General features: G+C 42.3%; 1 protein-coding gene across 4 annotated transcripts; it reads left to right on the top strand.

Annotated features, from left to right (window-relative positions):
• Positions 1-3,059: 3,059 nt before the first annotated feature.
• On the top strand, positions 3,060-17,297 carry dglucy (D-glutamate cyclase). 4 transcript variants are annotated; one of them, XM_086127300.1, is made up of 17 exons: positions 3,060-3,186; positions 5,591-5,661; positions 6,495-6,590; positions 7,836-7,989; positions 10,152-10,238; positions 10,624-10,777; positions 10,988-11,138; positions 11,213-11,335; positions 12,528-12,740; positions 13,453-13,570; positions 13,758-13,900; positions 14,363-14,462; positions 14,637-14,785; positions 14,952-15,071; positions 15,915-16,072; positions 16,140-16,290; positions 16,382-17,297. In XM_086127300.1, coding segments are annotated over exons 2-17 (1,983 nt in total). In that variant the 5' UTR covers positions 3,060-3,186; positions 5,591-5,597; the 3' UTR covers positions 16,384-17,297. The 4 variants fall into 4 exon arrangements, with proteins under 4 accessions (XP_085983426.1, XP_085983425.1, XP_085983424.1 ...); XM_086127299.1 differs by having other exon boundaries at positions 3,154-3,292; XM_086127298.1 differs by lacking the exon at positions 3,060-3,186 and adding an exon at positions 4,045-4,073.
• The last annotated feature ends 2,608 nt before the right edge of the window (positions 17,298-19,905 follow it).

Raw genomic sequence — 19,905 nt, 5'->3', positions numbered from 1 at the left:
GCATTAGGGTCAAATGAAGACAGCTGAAATTAAAATTCAAAGCCGGCTGTATTAATTATCAATTCATTTTTCCTGCGAGATATTTTTTTGTCCTTTTGCCCTGTGTGATAAGTTGACATCAAGCACCTCACTGTGAGTTAGTTGAGTTAGCCTGATCTGTGCAAAAAGATTAGCTGGGATTCCTTGAACACCAACACGATCACAGGTATTGCTGATGCGCTCTTTTGCCGCTAAATGTATTGCATTGTGACTCGCATCGGAGTGCTGATGCGGGCCTTTCACAATGCTGCAGTCACAAGCTAGAACTCTGTGTATTAAGTACTCCCCGAACGCTTAATCATCATCTATTGACAAAACTCACTATTTTTAACTTGATAAATTTCACATTTCTAATTTAAGACCACAGATATTAGGATACTTTTAAGATGGGAATTTAGGCCTTGGTGTCAGAATGCGTGCATGGTTAACAAAGGAGTTGATTAGCAGCGCTTTGCTTGGACTTATTGGGCAGAGAAATTGGAATAGCAAAGCAAAGACCGCTATGGGAAAACAAGACACACAGATCAGTAACACTTGAGTGCAACAGAACAGCAAGCGTGGCGGAATGTAGCACATCCTTTCTTGGACAGCTTTGTAAACATATCGAGGTTGACCTGTCTTTAAGAACTGTTTCCCACATCGACCGTGTGTCCATACAGGAAGTACTCAAAAAGTTGCTTTGCCTGATAATGGAAAAAAAACAAACCATTATGGCTCTCACTTTATATTCATGAAGCAATTTGTTCACATCATTTAAGATTAAGATATCCTTTATTTGTCCCACACCGGGGAAATTTACAGCCTCCAGCAGCAAGAATGTAGGCAGAAAGAAGAAAGAAGAAAAAGCAAACAAACACCGTTCAATTAAGTGCAATATAAATACAAAATGGATAAATCGCAGTGCTATTTACAGTTGTTTTCCACATCATTTAATTATTATTAATAATATTATTGTTGCTATTTTTTATTCAGCAGCCTCACAGCAGTCGGTAGGAACGAGCGTCGGTATCTCTCCTTCTTGCAGCGCGGGTGTAACAGTCTCTGGCTGAAGGAGCTACCTAGTGCTGTCAGGGCGGGCTGGAGAGGGTGGGAGGGACTGTCCATCATAGCTTTTAGCTTAGTTAGCATCCTTCTGTTGCCCACCTCCTCCAGAGTGTCAAGGGAGCAGCCCAGGACAGAACTGGCCTTCCTGACCAGTCGCTCCAGTCTCTTTCTGTCCCGGGCTGAGATGCTGCCTGACCAGCAGACAATGCCATAATGGATGGCCGAGGCCACCACCGAGTTATAGAAAGTCTTAAGAAGCGACCCCTGAACTTGACCTCAGTTTCCTGAGTAGGAAGAGTCGGCTCTGTCCTTTCCTTTATTTATTTCCTTCTAAAAAAAAAAAAGCACGGTAATATAAAAACAGATTCCTACTAATACGTTATGAGCTAGAAAACAAACATTACAATTTATTCCTTGCTGGAAAATAGGATTTGCAACATTTAATTCTCTCACCACTGTTTGGCTAACTTAGTAAGTAAACTACCCGTAAGCTTTTTACTTCTATAGTAGTGAGTGCCTGTATTTACGGGGAGGCCTTTTATTTGTTTTTTGTGGTTTAATCATTAATTAAGCTAAAATAGGCTAATACGTAAGAATTGAGTTCCATGAAAGTAATTGTATTAATTTACCATTCTTTCAACATTCAATTTAGAAAGTATGAGAGGAGTGGTGTACATATTGTCCCGGAATGCACCTCGCTGTTCATTTTGGCCTCGACAGGAAAGACGAGGTTAGTATTGGTTCTTGAGGACATCCATCCACCTTCTACTGTACGTATCCTCGTTCGAGCCACAGGTATGGTGGAGCTTACCCAAGCTGATTTTTGGGGTGAGAGGCAGGGTACAGCCTGAAATGGTCATCCAGCCAATCGCAGGGCACATATAGACAACGATTCACATCTCAAAACAATTTAGTGTCGTCGATGAACCCCACTTCAAAATTGGGGTGGATGTGCTCAACGCTCAGGGGCATGAGATCTTCATTTTGTGATGCTGTTGTGTCCTTCCTGTAAGATTTTAAACCATAGAATGCAGTCACTGGTTCGTGATTTGAAAAGCCGTTTATTTTCTTTTGTTTCTGGTAGAAGTTCGAGAACGTGTTGAAGATGTTGGTGATGGGCAAAGCCACAATAAGCAGCCCAGAGAGAATGCACAGCGTTCCTATGAGCTTCCCGGCGAGAGTAACAGGAAAGGTGTCCCCATAGCCCACCGTTGTCATGCTGACGGTGGCCCACCACCAGCCGATAGGGATGGTCTGCAGCTCGGACTCCGGGGGCCTCCTTTTCGACAAAGTACCGGTACACGAGGGCAGAGAACAGAGAGATTCCCAGTGTGCGTGTGCGTGTGTGTGTGTGCGCGTGGGTGCGTGTGTGTGTGTGCGCGTGGGTGCGTGTGTGTGTGTGTGTGTGTGTGTGTGTGTGTGTGTGTGTGTGTGTGTGTGTGTGTGTGCGCGCGCGTGTGGGCAGGAGGCTCATTACTTTCTTCTGTTTCCTTGGTCTTTGACCTACTGTGGATGCCATTGCTTGCCGAGTACTTTACTTTCTCCTGTACAGTAGGTGGCGGTATTAACAGAGAAAAGGTCATTCGCTCAAAGTTTAAAAGAAGACGAAGAAAGAAAAAAAAACACGCTCCTAGAGAAATGCATTCCTAACGCGATAAACTATGAGGGGCACCGGCGTCAGTGGGTTCGTTGCCTTTGGACGACAAGAAAACCCCGAAATAAGGGTGCCGCCTCATTGTGACGCACACGCTTGCATTCAACGCCCGTACATTCCGGACAAGGGAACTAGGAATAACATGCATGGATAAACATAATGTTGAGCTTTATTTTTTTTAATGTTATATATTGATAGCACACGTTCAGGCATTGTCAATAATGTAAACCTCATAATAGTCAGTCAAGAAATTTGCAAAATACGATTTAATTTCAATGTCAATGCATTGTGTTTTGATAATTCCATTGACCTTACCATCATGGCCGCTACGTCGGCATGTTGCTTAGCTCCAGCGCACTGGCGTATTTTGCCCTCATTGTCATCGGCTGCTGGAACTGATCTCGGAAAGGAGCACGAACATATAAACAGCATATTGCAAATAAGAGAAGGTACTAAAAACGTAACGAGTTACAGTTGTATCGCAAGTAAGTCCGAGAAACGACGGGACTTTAGCGGTGGGGAGGGGTTACTCTTCCGAGAGGGAAAATTACCAGGGCAAGTATTTTCACGATTAAATAAAAAGCATTAACCAAATGCTGTTAACATGTCTTTAGCGTTATGCTCACACTCTCTATGTTTGTGATTTTCGTTGTGGAGGTAAACTTGCTACCTTTGCACGCTCGTACGATCCAATAAACGTTTGCCCTTTCTTTTAGTGCACGTAAACTCGATGAGCGTTTGATACGTATTAAACCTTCATCGAGTTTACACCAGTGATACTGACGGGCAAATGTGCTGGAAACGGCGAACGCTGCAAAGACAGAAATGCTGCAAATATCCCATCCATCTATTTTTGTCATCCGCTTATCCTCATGAGGGTCGACGGCGTGCTGGAGCCGATCCCAGCTGTCTTCGGGCAGTAGGTGGGGGACACCCTGAACCGGTTGCCAGCCAATCGCAGGGCACACAAAGATAAACAACCATTCACGCTCACTGATGCCAAGGGACATTTTAGAGCAGGGGCAGGGAACTCCGCTTCCTGGAGAGCCAAATCTTGACTGTTTTAGCTCTCTCTCTACTCCAATTCACCTAACTCAAACAATCAGCTCACCAGCAAGCTCTGTATAAGCCTGAAACGATCATGATCAACTGAATGAGGTGTGTAGGAGTAGGGAGAGATCTAAAACAGGCAGGATATGGCTCTTGAGGAACCGGAATACCCCACCCCTGGTTTAGAGTGTTCCATTAACCTACGTGCATGTTTTTGGAATGAGGAAACCGGAGTACCCAGAGAAAAGCCGGGAAAAACATGCAAATGCCACATGACCTCTGCACTGTAAGTGCTAACCCGTCGACCATCATGCCTCCCATGCTGGAAAAAAAAAACTGACAAATGCAAACACGAACTAAAAAAAACACACAAAAATGTTGCAAGTATGAAATGCTGCAAATGGCCAGACGCTGCAAACACAGGAACAGTGCAAACAATAAACAAGCGCATCATTGCAAAAACACACACACACACACACACACAAAGAAAAGGAAGAAATGCTGCAATCACAGCAAGTGGAAGCAAACCTCAAAACAAATGCAAAAAAAAAAAAAAAACTGCAAAAATCCAAAACACCCCAACTCAAAAATGACAGCAAGAAAAAAAAACAGCAAATTCATGTCACTAAACGGAAGTTTGCAGGCCACGAGGGGGCTGGACCAGTCCTGTGAGACCAAGACCTGAGTGGGATTGCTGATTAGGAGGTACATACCTGTAACCCCAATTTTGGCCTCCCTTCGCTGGCTCCCATTACATTTTAGAGTTCATTTTAAGATCCTTCTATTTGTTTTCAAATCTTTGCCCCTGCTCACCTCTCTGAGCTCCTCCACCCCGATGCACCTACCTGGTGCCTCAGGTCCGTAGACTAGACGCCGGAGGTGCCGGGGATTAAGTGGAACCTCAGAGGAGATTGCGCCTTTTCTGTTGCCAGTCCTTCCCTCTGCAATTACTTTTGCTTCAACGTTAGGCAAGCACCCTCCCTCTCCATTTTTAAAACTCCTTTGAGGACATTTACTGTTTTCACTTCCTTTGGTTTTGGATTATTGATATTTTATGTTAGAGGGAAAGTGCTTTGTTACAGCTGCACCTCTTGTGAAATGTGCTATATAAATGAAGTTGTACTACATGATAGACAAAGCTACATGGTGGATAAAAGTTTACGTGAGACCAGAAAATGGAGAAGATCTGGTTTAACAGGAGTGCCACCCAGTAGCCTGGCAAACTTCCGTTTCATTGCGTGAATTTACGTCAATTTTTTTCTGGCTCTTGTTTTTGAGTTGATGTGTTTTAGATTTACGGAGCTTTTTTTTTCCATTTGTTTTTTTTTTTAGTTTGTAATGTTTGCTTCCATTTTGTTGTTGTGATTGTAGCATTTCTTTCTCGTGTTTGTTTTTGTTTTTTTGTGTATTTTTCTGCATTTGTGTGTTGACAGTTTTTGCTTGCAACATTACTATGTTTGCAGCGTTTGGCTGATTTCAGCCTTTCTTCCTTGCAGCATTTTTGTTTTGCAGTTGTTTTGTGTATATTTTAGATTGCAGTTGTGTTATTTTAGGTATTTTTTTTTAAATTTGCATCTTGTTTTTGTTTGTTTGCAGCAGTTTAGTGTTTGAAGTGTTCGGCCATTTTCAGGGCATTTACACCTGTCGTCCACTGTACTGTACAGTTTGTCATGCATCTCTCTTTATGATACTGCAAGTTTAGTGACCAGTAAGTGTATATTTAATTAAAAAAAATAAAAGAAAGGTGGCACCGGCTGCATAGAAAGTGAACTAATAATTTTATTTGTCTGCACCAATGCTCAGGTCAAGCATGCTGACTGCTCTCAAAGGCGCAAGGCTCTCCTTAAGATTCTTCAGGGGTGCCTGTGATAAAGGTAAAACCAGTATTCAAGTATATTATTAAAAAAAAAAATTAACCAATGAATATTCTTTAACCAACTGCACTGTCCCCCAAACTTGTATTTAAGTATGACCAACACTTAATCTACATAATTGTATGCGTGCTGTACAGTATACCATGAAGAGCTGAGCCCCTGCTGAGTGGGTTCTTCTCCCCTTGACACTAAACCTCCCTCACTCAGAGCACATTTGTAATTTTGTAAATCTGAATAATTGTAATTATATACTGTATATATATATATATATTGTGTGTGTGTGTAGATGTACATACTCATATAATGTGGCCTTTGGAATACAATTGTGGTCTCTACGAGCATGCATTTTGACAGAGTTTAAGTGATTTTTTCCCACTTTTGTAAGGAAAATTTACCCGTTTATCCTCTCTGCTAAATAGAGAGCCCACACATAACTCACGTCTATTTGAGTTATGTGTAAAATGACATAAGAACTACATTACCCAGCATGCCACGGGAGTTTAGAGTACAAGCTTGAAGAAGAGAGTTCTATCCAACACGCCTCGTCTCCTTCATTACATGATAAGAGAGACAACGCAAGTTACGTCGCGAATGAACAGAAGACCTTGTTGAGCCACTAAAGCCGTTTGAACAAGTAGTCAGCAGGTGGCGCCTGGATGAAATGCATGTGCAACAGGGAGGAGGTTTCAATGGGGATAAACCTTGAGTTAATGAATTATTCATACTCAACCAAACATACGTGTTTTGAGGCTTGTCGTTCTATGATTTACCATCTGGAATGTTTTTTCCACCACTGTGTTTTCACGAGTGTATTTTTTTCTCTGTGATGGCAGTGTCGGAAAATTTTAAGTTGTTGGGTCCTGCTGATTTAAGGCTGCTGATTAGGAAGGAAGATCCCAGAATAACAAACACATCTGGATTAGCCAATGGTAAGAAACGTGCGCATTACAGTCATGCATATTTTGGTTGGCTCTGGGCAAGACTTATTGTCATTGTCTTTGGAACATAAGATTTTTTTTAAGAATAGAAAGTATCAGTAAGTAGAATCAATCCAAATTGCCTACACTAAGTGAATTAATCAGTTGCCAGCTTCTTTATTAGAACCAGTGAGCACCGTCACGATAAACCTTACATTTAAACCATTTGTGCCAAGTGATTGCTTCAAATTATTTGAAGAAGCTGACACTAGGGAACATGCGTTGGTTCAAGTTTAGTTCATATTAAAGTTAAATGTGCGATAGTCAGCGGCACGGTGGGGGATGCAGACGTCCAGGGTTTGATTCCGGACCGATTCAGTCTAATTCGTGCACTGGGAAATCACACCCTGACAAAGTATGGGTCTGTGTGCGTACTCCGGTTTTCCTCCCACATTCCAAAAACATGCATGGCAGGTTAATGGAACACCCTATCAGATACCTGTCAATCTCGGCTAATAGCCGCCCTTATAAATGATTACGATTCCCCTTACAAAGCAACAAAAACCCATATGTCTTTCCGCGTATGCGCACATCATGCTTTATCAATCTGACCGTACGCAGTGATGAAAAAAAATATACAGTGATCCCTCGCTATTTCGCGGTTCGTTTATCGCGGGTTCAGCGCATCGCGGATTTTTTCAAACATATTTAAATGTTTTTTATTTAATTAATTTTTTTACATATAAATGGAGTACATTACTGTACATGTTGCTCTATGTGACTCGCTGTTGTTTTGCAGCTTCTCGCGGACCGTTTGCGGACTTTAAAAAAAAAAGTTTTTTTTTTTTTTACCTGTTTATCTTAATTGGACGCTACTTAGCGGATTTTCGTTTATCGCGGGTGGTTTTGGTCCCCATTAACCGCGATAAACGAGGGATTACCGTATACGATTGAGGATTACTTTTGCTGGTTTGCCGTGACAATGGTAGCGATCGACGACGGCATTGTCGTTTGGCTACCTGCAGGTGAGACGATCTGGATTTGAGCCAAAATGGTCTTTGTGAGATCGATTCACAATTGTTTTTTTTTTTCTCCCCCATATAAAAGTTGTAATACGCCGTACATGATTTGAAATGATTTTTTAAAAAACGTATAAAATATGGGGAAAACGTACAAGTTGACAGGTATGCTGTCAGAAAATGGATGGTCGTAGTCATATAGTGTGTGTGTGTGTGTGTGTCCATTTTGTTGTGGTAGGATACCAGCAAGCAAATGTTGTCATCGTTCCCAAACATCTGGCCAAAGATTTTGAAGTGTTTTGTCGCAGTAATCCGGCACCTTTGCCACTTCTGTACTGCAGCCAACCAGGAGAGACCTCATGCCCACCTCTGGCAGAAGACGCCGACATCAGGTAACACCTTTTCTGCCAATTGTGTTAAGTGTAAGTAGCCGACTATCTTGAGCTGAGCTTGAAATGCTGTGAGTTTTAATTTCATTTTCCAAAGTGAGATTTGTCCTGTTTTTCGAATAAAGATGAATTTATTGACTATAAAACTTACAAAGACACGAGTTTGGAATACACCTCTCATCTCTGAAACCTGAGTGTCTCAGTCCAATGTAAAGAGTACACAGATCAGTTTCTCTGCTGCCCTCATTGAACGGTTCAGAGTAGATGATGGCATGAAGTGTCTGGTAGCATGTCAGCATCTTTTGGGAGAGCCAGTATAGATTGCTGTACAGCAGGGGTGCCCATTAGGTCGATCCTGATCTACCGGTAGATCTATAACAGGTCCCAAGTAGATCCGAAGAGTGTCGAGGAGAAAAAAAACAAACAACCATTTGTGTGTCTTTGTACATGTTAGTAATATATTTTTTTGTGTTAATGTACGGTGCACCATAATCATCCTATCAGTCTCCTTTTCGCAAAATAAATATTTAAAAAATAAATTAAATCAGGCGGCCCGGTAGTCCAGTGGTTAGCACGTCGGCTTCACAGTGCAGAGGTACCGGGTTCGATTCCAGCTCCGGCCTCCCTGTGTGGAGTTTGCATGTTCTCCCCGGGCCTGCGTGGGTTTTCTCCGGGTTCTCCGGTTTCCTCCCACATTCCAAAAACATGCATGGCAGGCTGATTGAACGCTCTGAATTGCCCCTAGGTGTGAATGTGAGCGTGGATGGTTGTTCGTCTCTGTGTGCCCTGCGATTGGCTGGCAACCGATTCAGGGTGTCCCCCGCCTACTGCCCGGAGACAGCTGGGATCGGCTCCAGCACCCCCGCGACCCTAGTGAGGATCAAGCGGTTCGGAAAATGGATGAATGGATAAAATAAAGCAGGTAAATCTTGAATTTATGGTGGCGCGTGATGACGTCACAGGAAGTTGTTTGCGCTCAGCAATCTGCAATTGCAGCTTGTGATCAGAGCTGTTGTGCTCTCAATCTTTTATCGCCATTATTCTCATTCAGAGTTTGCTTCGTGTACACTTCATTGAGGGCACGGGCAAAGAATAGGAACCTAGGAGGGCCCAGGGAAGCACTTTAAAACGGTACGTGTGAGCTACGATGGCTAACAGGCTGCAAAAGTGCATCGCATGCCTCAGTTTCAGGCTGTTTCTCATCATGGCGTGTGCGTGTACGTGTGCGTGTGTGTCGGTAAGGGTAGATCCCGTGAGGTTAGTTGATCGAAAAGTAGATTTTCGGTCCAAAAAGTCTGGGCACCCCTGCTGTACAGCATAGGTGTCAAACCCAGGTCTTGGAGGGCCGCTGCCCTGCATGTTTTCCAAGTCTCCCTGTTGCAACACACCTGATTCAAATGATCAGATCATCAGCAAGCTCTGCGCAAGCCTGACAGTGAACCTGTTCATTTGAATCAGGTGTGTTGCAACAGGGAGACTTGGAAAACATGCAGGGCAGCGGCCCTCCAGGACCTGAGTTTGACACCTATGCTGTACAGGAAAGTTGTTTAATGATTTTCTACCTCAAAAAATATCACTGAACCGCAGAGGTAGGAAAAAGGCACCTTTGTGCAAGTCACAACTAAGTCTGGAGTCAAAAATCTTTGAGTCTCAAGTCAAGTTTATCAGTTTGAACATCTAGCCTTTGGAGTGTATTGAAAAGGGTTGAACATGATTTGCAAATTATTGTATTCTGCTTTTATTTATGTTTAACGCAACGTCCCACCTTCATTGGAATTGGGTTTGCAGTTCAGGACTGATGCCACTTTATGTTGGGAATCGTTCCCAATTCCCAAATTGACTGGTCCAGAAATCACTCTAAATAACTCATTCAGTGCCAGCCAATTTGAGGGAAAAATTGTCATTATCATAATTGTCAATAGATTTTGGTTTCGATATTTGCTATCATATCTCAAAACTATGGTCAAGTGGCATGTGATATAAGTGACACTTTGACCCCAATATGTGGTTGAAAAGGTCAACTAAGTGTTGAATAAGATTATGCCTAAATACAGTAAGTTTTGCAATGCTTCACATCTTAGATAATAATCATCCAAAAATGATATTTGTCATGTCAATAGTTGTATAGTAGGAAAATGTTCTTGCTTTATTTTCTGTGCTATCAGGACAGACATCTCACAGTACCGAGTGTATCAGGATGGTGTTCTGAAAACAAGTGTCTCCAGCCTGCTGAGCTACAGCAAGTCACTCAGGTGTCCTCTCACACAGAAATAAACACAACAAAAGAATGTTGCTTAGTTGAGCTCAGTTTGTTTTTTCCACAAGAAAACTACAGAAGATAATGTATTGAAATAAATAATTGCACCAATGAAGCCCGGACCAGAGCCATCTTTAAGTCTCTGATTAGTTAAGCAAAGCTAGCATATATGAGGATTTGTGTCTTTGTTTAATGTATGTCCTAAAAATAATTAAAGACACATTTGTGGGGGGCTTTTGTTTATTACAATTTTATTACCATTTTTTAAAAAGAGATTTAAAGTTTTGATCGTGTATAATGTATAAATCTCAACCGTAATCTGTAAAATAGGTGTCATTCGTATTATATGGATTCGCACTTGACACGTTATCTGTTTTTAGGGTGGTCTCGCAGAAGCCGTCTGCGCCTTGTATGCAGTGGTCAGACATGGTTTGTTTCTATCTGGGCTGCAGCTTTGGCTTTGAGGGCAGCCTGAAGAAAGCTGGAGTTGTTGTCAGGAATGTGGAGCAAGGCCGCAATGTCAGCATGTACAAGGTGTGAAACAAATGCGTGAAGGTCCTGTCGGTGCATTAACCCTTTCATCCACCAATAATGACAACCTGATAACATGATAAGCTGTCCACTGTAGTGACCGCTGTCCCCGAAAGGGTTAAGTCAATGAAATGCTAAAATGGTCTTTGGGTGTGAGCAATACTATAAATAAATGGTTATTGTCAATATCACGGTGAAAACTTGTGTTTCCAGACTGCTGTTCCCTGTATTCGAGCTGGTGTTTTCAGTTGCCCTCTCGTGGTGTCGATGCGTCCAATTCCACCTGCCATGCTGGAGGCAGCAGTCCAGGTCACGAGCCTTGACCCCCAAGCACATGGAGCCCCCGTGCACATTGGCGATGGAGGTGCCCTAACACGTGCTTAGAGGAAATTCTCTCTCTCTTTTAAGTATATGTGAACTTTGGTTTTGCATATTTAGCTTTCCTAGGCATACAGGACCTGTCCCGACCAGATTATGGGGATCAGGTTGAACTGCAGCCCGGTGATGTTCCAGTCTTCTGGGCCTGTGGAGTGACTGCCATAGAGGCAATCGTCAGCAGCAGTCAGTCTCCCATGTTTGAAAATAGTTTGTACTGTACTATTGTTAATCGATCAGCAATGCTTGGACACTGTTACCTTCAACATTATGGAAAATTGTGTCACCTTTAAGGCAATCAAATTTTTTTTTCCTTTGACAAATGTGACCTAAAATGCCACAAGTGTACACAGGGTTCCCACGGGTCTTTAAAGTTCATAAAAATCCATAAAAAAAGAAATTGTAAAATTATGTTCTGAACTCATTCACTCCCAAAGACGTTTTTAAACGTCTTTTCAGACTTGGTCTAGAATTGACTGGTACTGAATGAGTTAATTGTCCTTAATTTTCAGGGAAAGCTTCTAAAAATCAAGAAAAATCCATAAAATGTTATTTTTATTCAAAAAGAAATTGAAGTTTTATATTTTCTAAATTTAAAATTTTCTTAGTGTACTTTATTTGTGAATGAATTCAATTTTTTTTGAATACAGTATAGCAAATAAAGGGTAAGCTGATTGCCCCTAAAAATAAAGATGTGCCCCTCCTTTGGCAGCAATGATTTGAACACCAGCTCAGTGATATGTGGCTTTCTGTTCAGCCCGCATATTGCTGAGCGGGCATTAAATCCACCGTGAATCCCCTGCTGAGTGGGGAAACGGTCCTTAAAAAATGGCTAAATTAGCCCTCCAAAGTCCTTAAAAGGTCCATAAATAAAAAGCAAGTGGAAGAGTGGGAACCCTGGTACATGTGCACGCGCGTGTGTGTAAAACCGAGCGATGGCTTTTTCAAAACATTCAATAACGTGGAGCTTAGTGTCTTGTGAGGACCTGACGCAAGTGTTGTCAGTAGTGAGGAAAGTCAGCAAGTAGGAACAAACCAGTGCCTTCGTTTGGAAGCAAAAGAACATTCATCATGTTGTTCACTTCATTTCTTCCCCATTTGAGTATTCAGGTTCCAGCTTGTGTGGGAGAATCTGAAACCTCAATTTCCTCTTCTTTTTTTTTTTTTTTTTTTTTTTGCGTGAATTATTAGAGCAACAACATGAGTACATCATCAGCCCACAAGGCCCCAAGGTCCTTGCGACCGTCTGTAATAATATATTTCACAATCTCGACAGTCTTATTTTTCTTTTCATCATGATGATTCTTTGATTTATTTTCGCTAATGATCCCCTAATGACTGTGCTGTTCAAAAAGACCTCATGTTCCTTGGTTTCCAGAGCCATCATTGGCGTTCAGTCACTCACCGGGCTGCATGTTCTTGACTGATGTGCAAGACCCCTCCCTCCGATCCCACGGCCCTGACAGCAAGAAATCTGAAGCCACAGCCCTCTGCTTCCAGATATCTGAAAACCCCTTGTTCTACAGTCTGGCGTCGCAGGGTGCTGTGGCACAGATCAGGCAGCTGGACGCAATCATCGGAGAAGACCCAGGTACTGTACATGAATACTTGGTGTGCACTACACTATGTCGCAAAAGTACTTGCGCTGTACAGTGTGCCTCTTACGCGTGTCTCTTACACGTCTGGAGGTGATTTTTTTTTTTTCACATTAGAACTTTCTACACATGATTGCTTTTGTTCCATCGCGGTTAATGGGGACTGGGACCCTGCCGCGATAAGTGAAAAACCGCGCTGGAGCATTGGGTTCCCTCCCGAGGAATTTTTGTGAAGTGTATGTGGGTATGTTTTAAATATGTAAACAGTATTTATACTTTACATAGTTGAGGAAAAAGACTACAGCAGTACACGTATTTACTTAAATCTTTAATCATAAAACCTTATACAGTAATTAACTACTACTAATCTGTATCGGTATGGGGAAAAAAAACATAGCGGTCACTCTCTTTTACCGAGGCAAAGATCTTAAACTCAAACACTTTCTCTCTGCCATTTAATTTGAATTGTGTAGTTCTTCATTAAAATGTCATGATGAATAGAAGATTGACCAAAAGAAGAAAATACTGTCCAGCGAGTTGTAAATGTTCTCGGTCTTGGATCAGAAGTGTCCTAAAAAGCACTGCCCGACACTGTCATTTGTTGATTGATTGTGTTCTGGGTCGGAGGTGGAGTCTCCCTACACGTCTGAGTGGGCCTCCTCATGGGCAGGAAATGGATCTCACTTTCTTCCAACCTCTGTCAAACAGGTCAACGGGGCATCAAAGCTTTGTTTATTCAAGATGAACTTCTACGCTCTTGTCTGGCACTCTCACACTCATCCTCTGTTGCCATAACGACAGGCTTCCCAACACACTACATGTACAGGTACAGTACGTAAACCCTTCAAAAAGCTCTAGGTGTGTGATATTAGATTCGATTTAGTGCCATAAAGACGAGCTTTACACGGACACACACAAGACCATGGGATTTTAGTTGCTCAACCAAGTCGAGCCTCTCGACAGCACCTGCATCCGTCACATCTGAGCATCCTTTTGACCTGTTTCACCTTCAGTCCTCCTGATGAGACTGATGGCCCACCTGGAGCTATTGCCATGGCAACCATGCTGCTTTCCCTCGGCAAGCGAGTTACAATGGTGACGGACAAGAGAGCCTTGCAGATGAATCAGGACATCATTGATGAAGCTGTGAGGACAAGTAGGAGTTTTGTGCTCAGTTTATTTCCATTTTTTAACATCTGAATGTGCATACGGGTTTTAAATGTATTTATTTATTTATTTATTTATTTTGAATTTACTTTTCTTTGGCTACACAACCATGGATGGATAGTTTACAAATGTATAAATTCTTATCAGTTTGGGGGCAGCGTTGCTTTTTTGGAAGTGGGTGATCTCGTTTTTGGTTGAGCGCTGAGCACTTTTTCAAGATTTTGGGCCATTATATTTTTATTTTTATTTTCTCCATTCACTGCATTTATAAATGGCATCAATTATATGCAGATTTTCACTCTTCGTGGGCCAGCCCAGTGCCTAACCCCCATAAATAGACAGGTTCCACTGTGGAGTAGTAGGAAAAAAATAATTTTTGACACAATGGCTTTAGTCTGGATGCATGCATTCAGTTCACACAACATTAAGGACTTTCTTTTTCCCTCCTCAGGTGTACTGAAATCAACCATTCCACTGGTGGTCTTCGAAGACATTGGTCCGAACTCTTCACTTCACTTTTTGTGTCACCATGGAGATCCCGCTAAACCAAGGTCTGTAAAGCTGCCTTTGTGCACCGAAGCATGTAATCTGAATGGCACGTAGTCAGGTATTCGTGCACTTCCATTTTCTGTAACACTCCATTTAACATTTGGCGGGAGAGTTGTTCATTAACATTTGTGTGATTGTTGCTGTCACGAAACCATGACTGTTATTTGTGGTTGCAGGTACGACCACCTCGTAGCCATAGAGCGCAGTGGGCGAGCTGAGGATGGAAACTACTACAACATGAGAGCAGTAAACATCAAGCATCTTGTGGATCCAATCGACGACCTGTTTATTGCTGCAAAGAATATTCCAGGAATTACCACTATAGGTAGTCAACACTTTTGGGTTCCGTTTGTAGCGAACAAACGTGACAGCAAAGTAAAAAGTCATGCAGCTGCGAGAAGATTAACTTTTGCTTCAGTAAATTGTCTCCCAAAAACAAATGGATGCCAGGCCTGTCATCCTGGTTGCTCAGCAGATCTTATTCCCTGCAGGAATCGGTGATGGTGGAAACGAGTTGGGGATGGGGAAAGTGAAGGACAAAGTCAAGAATCTGATGCCAAAGGGGGATCTGATAGCCTGTGACGTGCCTGCTGACTACGCTATCACTGCAGGTTTGGATGACCAAACATCCTTACGTTGCAAAATAACCATGAATGAATCCCCTTTTCATTTACGAACACCAACATTTCTTCACCGCCGTGAAGCAGATCATTTCTTTTTTTTCTCCCCTTCATAGCCTGACATGGTTTATTTGTACAACTACATATGTGACAGTAGTAGCACATGTATTTTCAGTTCAAACAGTGTCACAAAAATTGTTCTTTGAGAGTAACATTCATTCATTCATTCATTCATTCATTTTCCGAACCGCTTGATCCTCACTAGGGTCGCGGGGGGTGCTGGAGCCTATTCCAGCTGACTTCGGGCAGTAGGCGGGGGACACCCTGAATCGGTTGCCAGCCAATCGCAGGGCACACAGAGACCAACAACCATCCACGCTCACATTCACACCTAGGGACAATTTAGAGTGTTCAATTAGCCTGCCACGCATGTTTTTGGAATGTGGGAGGAAACCGGAGTACCCGGAGAAAACCCACGCAGGCCCGGGGAGAACATGCAAACTCCACACAGGGAGGCCGTAGCTGGAATTGAACCCGGTACCTCTGCACTGTGAAGTGGACGTGCTAACCACTGGACTACCGGGCCGCCCTGAGAGTAACACAATGCTCCATTTTGATTAACGCTGGCAGCAAAGGCATTAATGGCACAATCGGTTTGTTATTCTGGGTGTCGACATTGTGGGAGGGGCCAAATAACAGAAATGACTGTCCCTATGATGTGACAGGCCGACTACACCGTGGACGATTGAGCGTTACTCACAGAATGCTTTTTATGAAAAAGCTTAGGATTGATGGTGGCTTGTATCATTTTTTTCATCTCTGTGCCACTTGCAGGGGTTTCCAACTGGGGAGGGTACGCAGTGGCTTGTGGCCTCTACCTGCTCAACACCTGTCCCGTACATAAGCGATATCTAAACAAAGGCCTGGGAATGGATCACCAAACCCCCGAAGAGCTGCAAGATTGGACTGCTAATTTGCCATCCGTGAAGAAGGTGAAACATAGCCGATTATTGGAATATCTACCTGAAGGTTTCTCACTGTGTAAATCTTGATCTCTAGGAGGAGTCTATCTTGTCCACTCTTGTGCGTTTCGACATTCGAAGTGGGAAAACGGCTCATCTGGCCATGGAGGTGGATGGTTTGACCTTTCATCCCACGCACTCTGACATCATCACCAGACTGCTCAAAGTCACTCACGGCTCAGCTCATTGTAAGAGTTGATTGCAACTTTGATTTGTCTTTTTTGTGTTTTGCTATTGGCTAAAACAAATGTTCAAAAATGTTATCTTTTGCTGCTTTAGGACACTTTTGGATAATTGCATCCATGTGACTTGTTGACCTAAGAGTCTACTCGTGCCTCCATTGGAGTGATGAAGCAGGAGGACGTCCTCTAATTCGGAAGAGTCCAAATCTTCATCCATCTTCTTTTAATCATTTTGAATCATGCATCATTGACTTAAAAAATTAAAATATACAGTAGAGCCTAACTCACATTTGTTTGTTTTCTGGAATCAGTGTCAAGTTTGAATCACTAAGTAAGGCCTATTCAGGAAGTGTACAGACATTTCTCCGGGTATGATACGCTGCTTTTGTAAACGCTCAAATGTTCGTTGCTCAGTAGGATCGGCGCTTGAAGCCTGAATCTCACTGAGCCGTGAGTGTTCGTGCACATAGCGATGTTGCAGCTGAGATTCCTTTGGATGAGACAATAATTGAATGCGTTCCTCAGACCGCATTCCCATACCTGTCAACGTTTCAGAGCGCCAACCTGTATAAACTACCAAAAAAATCCTTATAAAGAGCAAAAAATCCTTATAACATACCAAAGCATTTTATATGTCAAAATAACGGCAGAAAAAAACCCACGAAATTTTCAATATTTATTGTAGATCTCCATAATACAATGTCTGGTTAATGTCTAATCATCATTCTACTTAGTGGCATTACTGTGTTCAGAGTTGTATTCCTGCGTTACTTTTTTCACCAACTCCAAAAAAACCCCGGAAATTTTCAGAATCCGTATGATTTGTGCGATACGGCCATATACGTAAGATTCACCACAAAATCCGTATGAACTATGGCTAAACCGTATGAGTTGACAGGTATGCATTCCTCACACTGCCTAGCAAGATTCTACATTTACAGTTTTCGTTAACGTGGCGCTTAGATATTCATAGTTGGATAACTCTGACTATGCATGAGAAAATGAGAGCAACATCCTGGGGTGACTAAGGCATTCCAACATCGCCACTACCTCCCAGGAGAGCAAGGATGCCGAGAGGGCTCAACCCGGGAACCAATTTAGACCCTAAAGGGCAACTGCCCGCAACCAGGCAAACCAGTAAAGCCATGCTAGTTAGAAATGATTCATTATCAAGTGTTTCTGTTGCATTTTTTTTCCTGTCCTCCATTCAATTTAAGAAACGACTCGTTTCTTAAATTGAATGTGTCTGACCTTTTGACAATACATCATAAACTATAATTTGGAGACTATGAATTTGCTGCATCATAATGTGAAATGCCATGCATAATCATTAAACTGGTTTAAGTAAAGAAATGTGTCATGATGGAAAGAAAACAATCTGTTTCATTTCATCTACCAAGTCAACTTGAGCGTGACGTGGGGTCGTTTTATTTTTTTTAACATATCTTAGTTTGAAAGATTGCGGGCAGCATTGAAAATCCCCCCCCCCCCCCAACCCACTCCACGCGTCAATGTTTTTGTATGTTACTCGGGTGGGTGAAACTGAAAAATGAATTGCATTGCGCTGCACTTGCAACGAAAATGACCTCACAAAAAAAAAAAAAAAAATCCCATTTCCATTCATGCTCCTCAGGAGAATTCACACACACTTTTGTGTACTCTGCTGTAATAAACAACACATATGCAACCAAAAGGCAATGTGTTCTGCAAACAGACACACACAGGCATACATATTTATACTGAGTTTTTTTTTTTTTTTGTTTTATCACTGCATATTCCATTATCACATTTGAAACAATATTACATTCAAACCATTCACACAACTCCGAGTTACCGGGGAAATGAAGAACATCAAGCAAATAACGTGCAGGATAGGCTTTTTGACATATGAGTTTGTACAGTTTGGCTGTTGTGGTCCACATACTGTCTGGCACAAAACAGACTGGATGAAGTGTGTCGTGACCCCGAGTAATGTGTGGTGATCTGAGGAATTGGATTTTGAGAGCATTATGATGATGTCATTCATCCAGTGTTGACTGTATATGTATTCATGATTCATACTCAATCAATCAATGTGGGCTTAAATGTGCTTCACAGTGTGGTTGGGGAGTGATTCCAACTAATGACAGCCACACGCTTTCGAAGTCTGTGTCAAACTTTTTTCAACCTAAATTCGGAAAAGACAAATGCCGTGACCTTGTGATTAAAAAATGTGTGCGATTTACACAACAACTTGCTCATGAGGAAACGTATTCAAGAGGGCAAGAAAGAACTCGAAGAACAAATGTGCTTCTTTGCTATCTTTATTTTGATTTATTTACGTAAAATTTGAAAACAATAACATTCTCATGTCCTAAATATAGCTTGAATTGGACCAGTCATCCATTTCTAAACCGCTTGTCCTCATTACTCACACTTAACTGGATCTGCCGTGATCTTTTTCCGGTGGTATGAACCATGGAACCTTTGTACGGGAACTAATTTTAAAAAATGATAGAAGTGAAAAGCAGTGAAATGTGTGATAAAAATAAAATAGACCCAAAACAGAAAACGCATTCAGCACACTTTGGTACTTCTGACTGGCTGCTCCTCTTCTCTTCTTTTCAACTTTGACCATGTCATGACCCAAATTTAATGGGACTTCCTGCTGAATGACAGCAATATCTTCCAAGATTAATACACACACACACACACACACACTCCGATGCCGACAACCCATCCGTCCGGAGGCGAGATGCACCCTCACACACATATTGAGCATCATCACTTTTCAGCTCCTCAGCTGTTTACAGTATTTACAAACACACACATTGGCAAACCTCCAGAGGAAGGATTCAGTTCTACAAACAAATAAACTGACAAGCAAAGATTACTTTAATTTTCCAAATTCACCCATCCACCCACTGTTTAATGAATCTTTCTAAAATAATAAATAATCTCTTTAGCCAACTACAACACTGCATCATGACATAAATGCTCTTTCTTCAGCTTGAACTGTGCTCAAGCACTGGAGTGATGCTCACTGTTTTCACCAGTCTAAGACTTTTGCAAATTGTGATTTCGATATACATGTTTATATCTAAGAATACATTAAAATAGACAGAAATTAAGAACACTAATAAGGATATTTCATTTCTTTTTGTGGCAGTCGAAAATTTTACGGGATCTTCTGCGCTGCCGAGAAGTCAAAATGTATGTTAAGATGCCCATCAGCCCTTAATTGTCCTCCCTCCTGTCAGAATATGATAAGATAGATATTTGTTAGCTGCCGCGGCAGGCAACAATGAGGGTGTTGCCTCCGCAGCAAAGTCCTTTCTATTCATCCATCCATCCATCCATTTTCCGAACCGCTTGATCCTCACTAGGGTCACGGGGGGTGCTGGAGCCTATCCCAGCCGTCTTCGGGCAGTAGGCGGGGGACACCCTGAATCAGTTGCCAGCCAATCGCAGGGCACACAGAGACGAACAACCATTCACGCCCACACTCACACCTAGGGACAATTTAGAGCGTCCTTTCTATTCACTGGGTGAAAACTCCCCTATTTTGCTACAGGAGGACCGCTTCGCTTGGGTTTTCGTCTCCCTGCCCCCACTCGCTGTCACGAACGTGGTGGTAGAGGA

Source organism: Hippocampus guttulatus, chromosome 13 (genome assembly GCF_054856545.1).
Source record: "Hippocampus guttulatus isolate MCC_2025c chromosome 13, RoL_Hgut_1.0, whole genome shotgun sequence".
Classification (NCBI taxonomy): Eukaryota; Metazoa; Chordata; class Actinopteri; order Syngnathiformes; family Syngnathidae; genus Hippocampus; species Hippocampus guttulatus.
Note: the sequence above shows the minus strand (reverse complement) of the source record. Positions and strands in the feature narration are given on the sequence as shown.

What these genes read in the sequence shown, in the direction of transcription:
- dglucy (XM_086127298.1), top strand. An exon ending in AATCATCGGAGAAGACCCAG is followed by an intron (nt 12,741 to 13,452) that starts GTACTGTACATG and finishes TCTGTCAAACAG; the next exon opens with GTCAACGGGGCATCAAAGCT. An exon ending in ATTTGCCATCCGTGAAGAAG is followed by an intron (nt 16,073 to 16,139) that starts GTGAAACATAGC and finishes CTTGATCTCTAG; the next exon opens with GAGGAGTCTATCTTGTCCAC.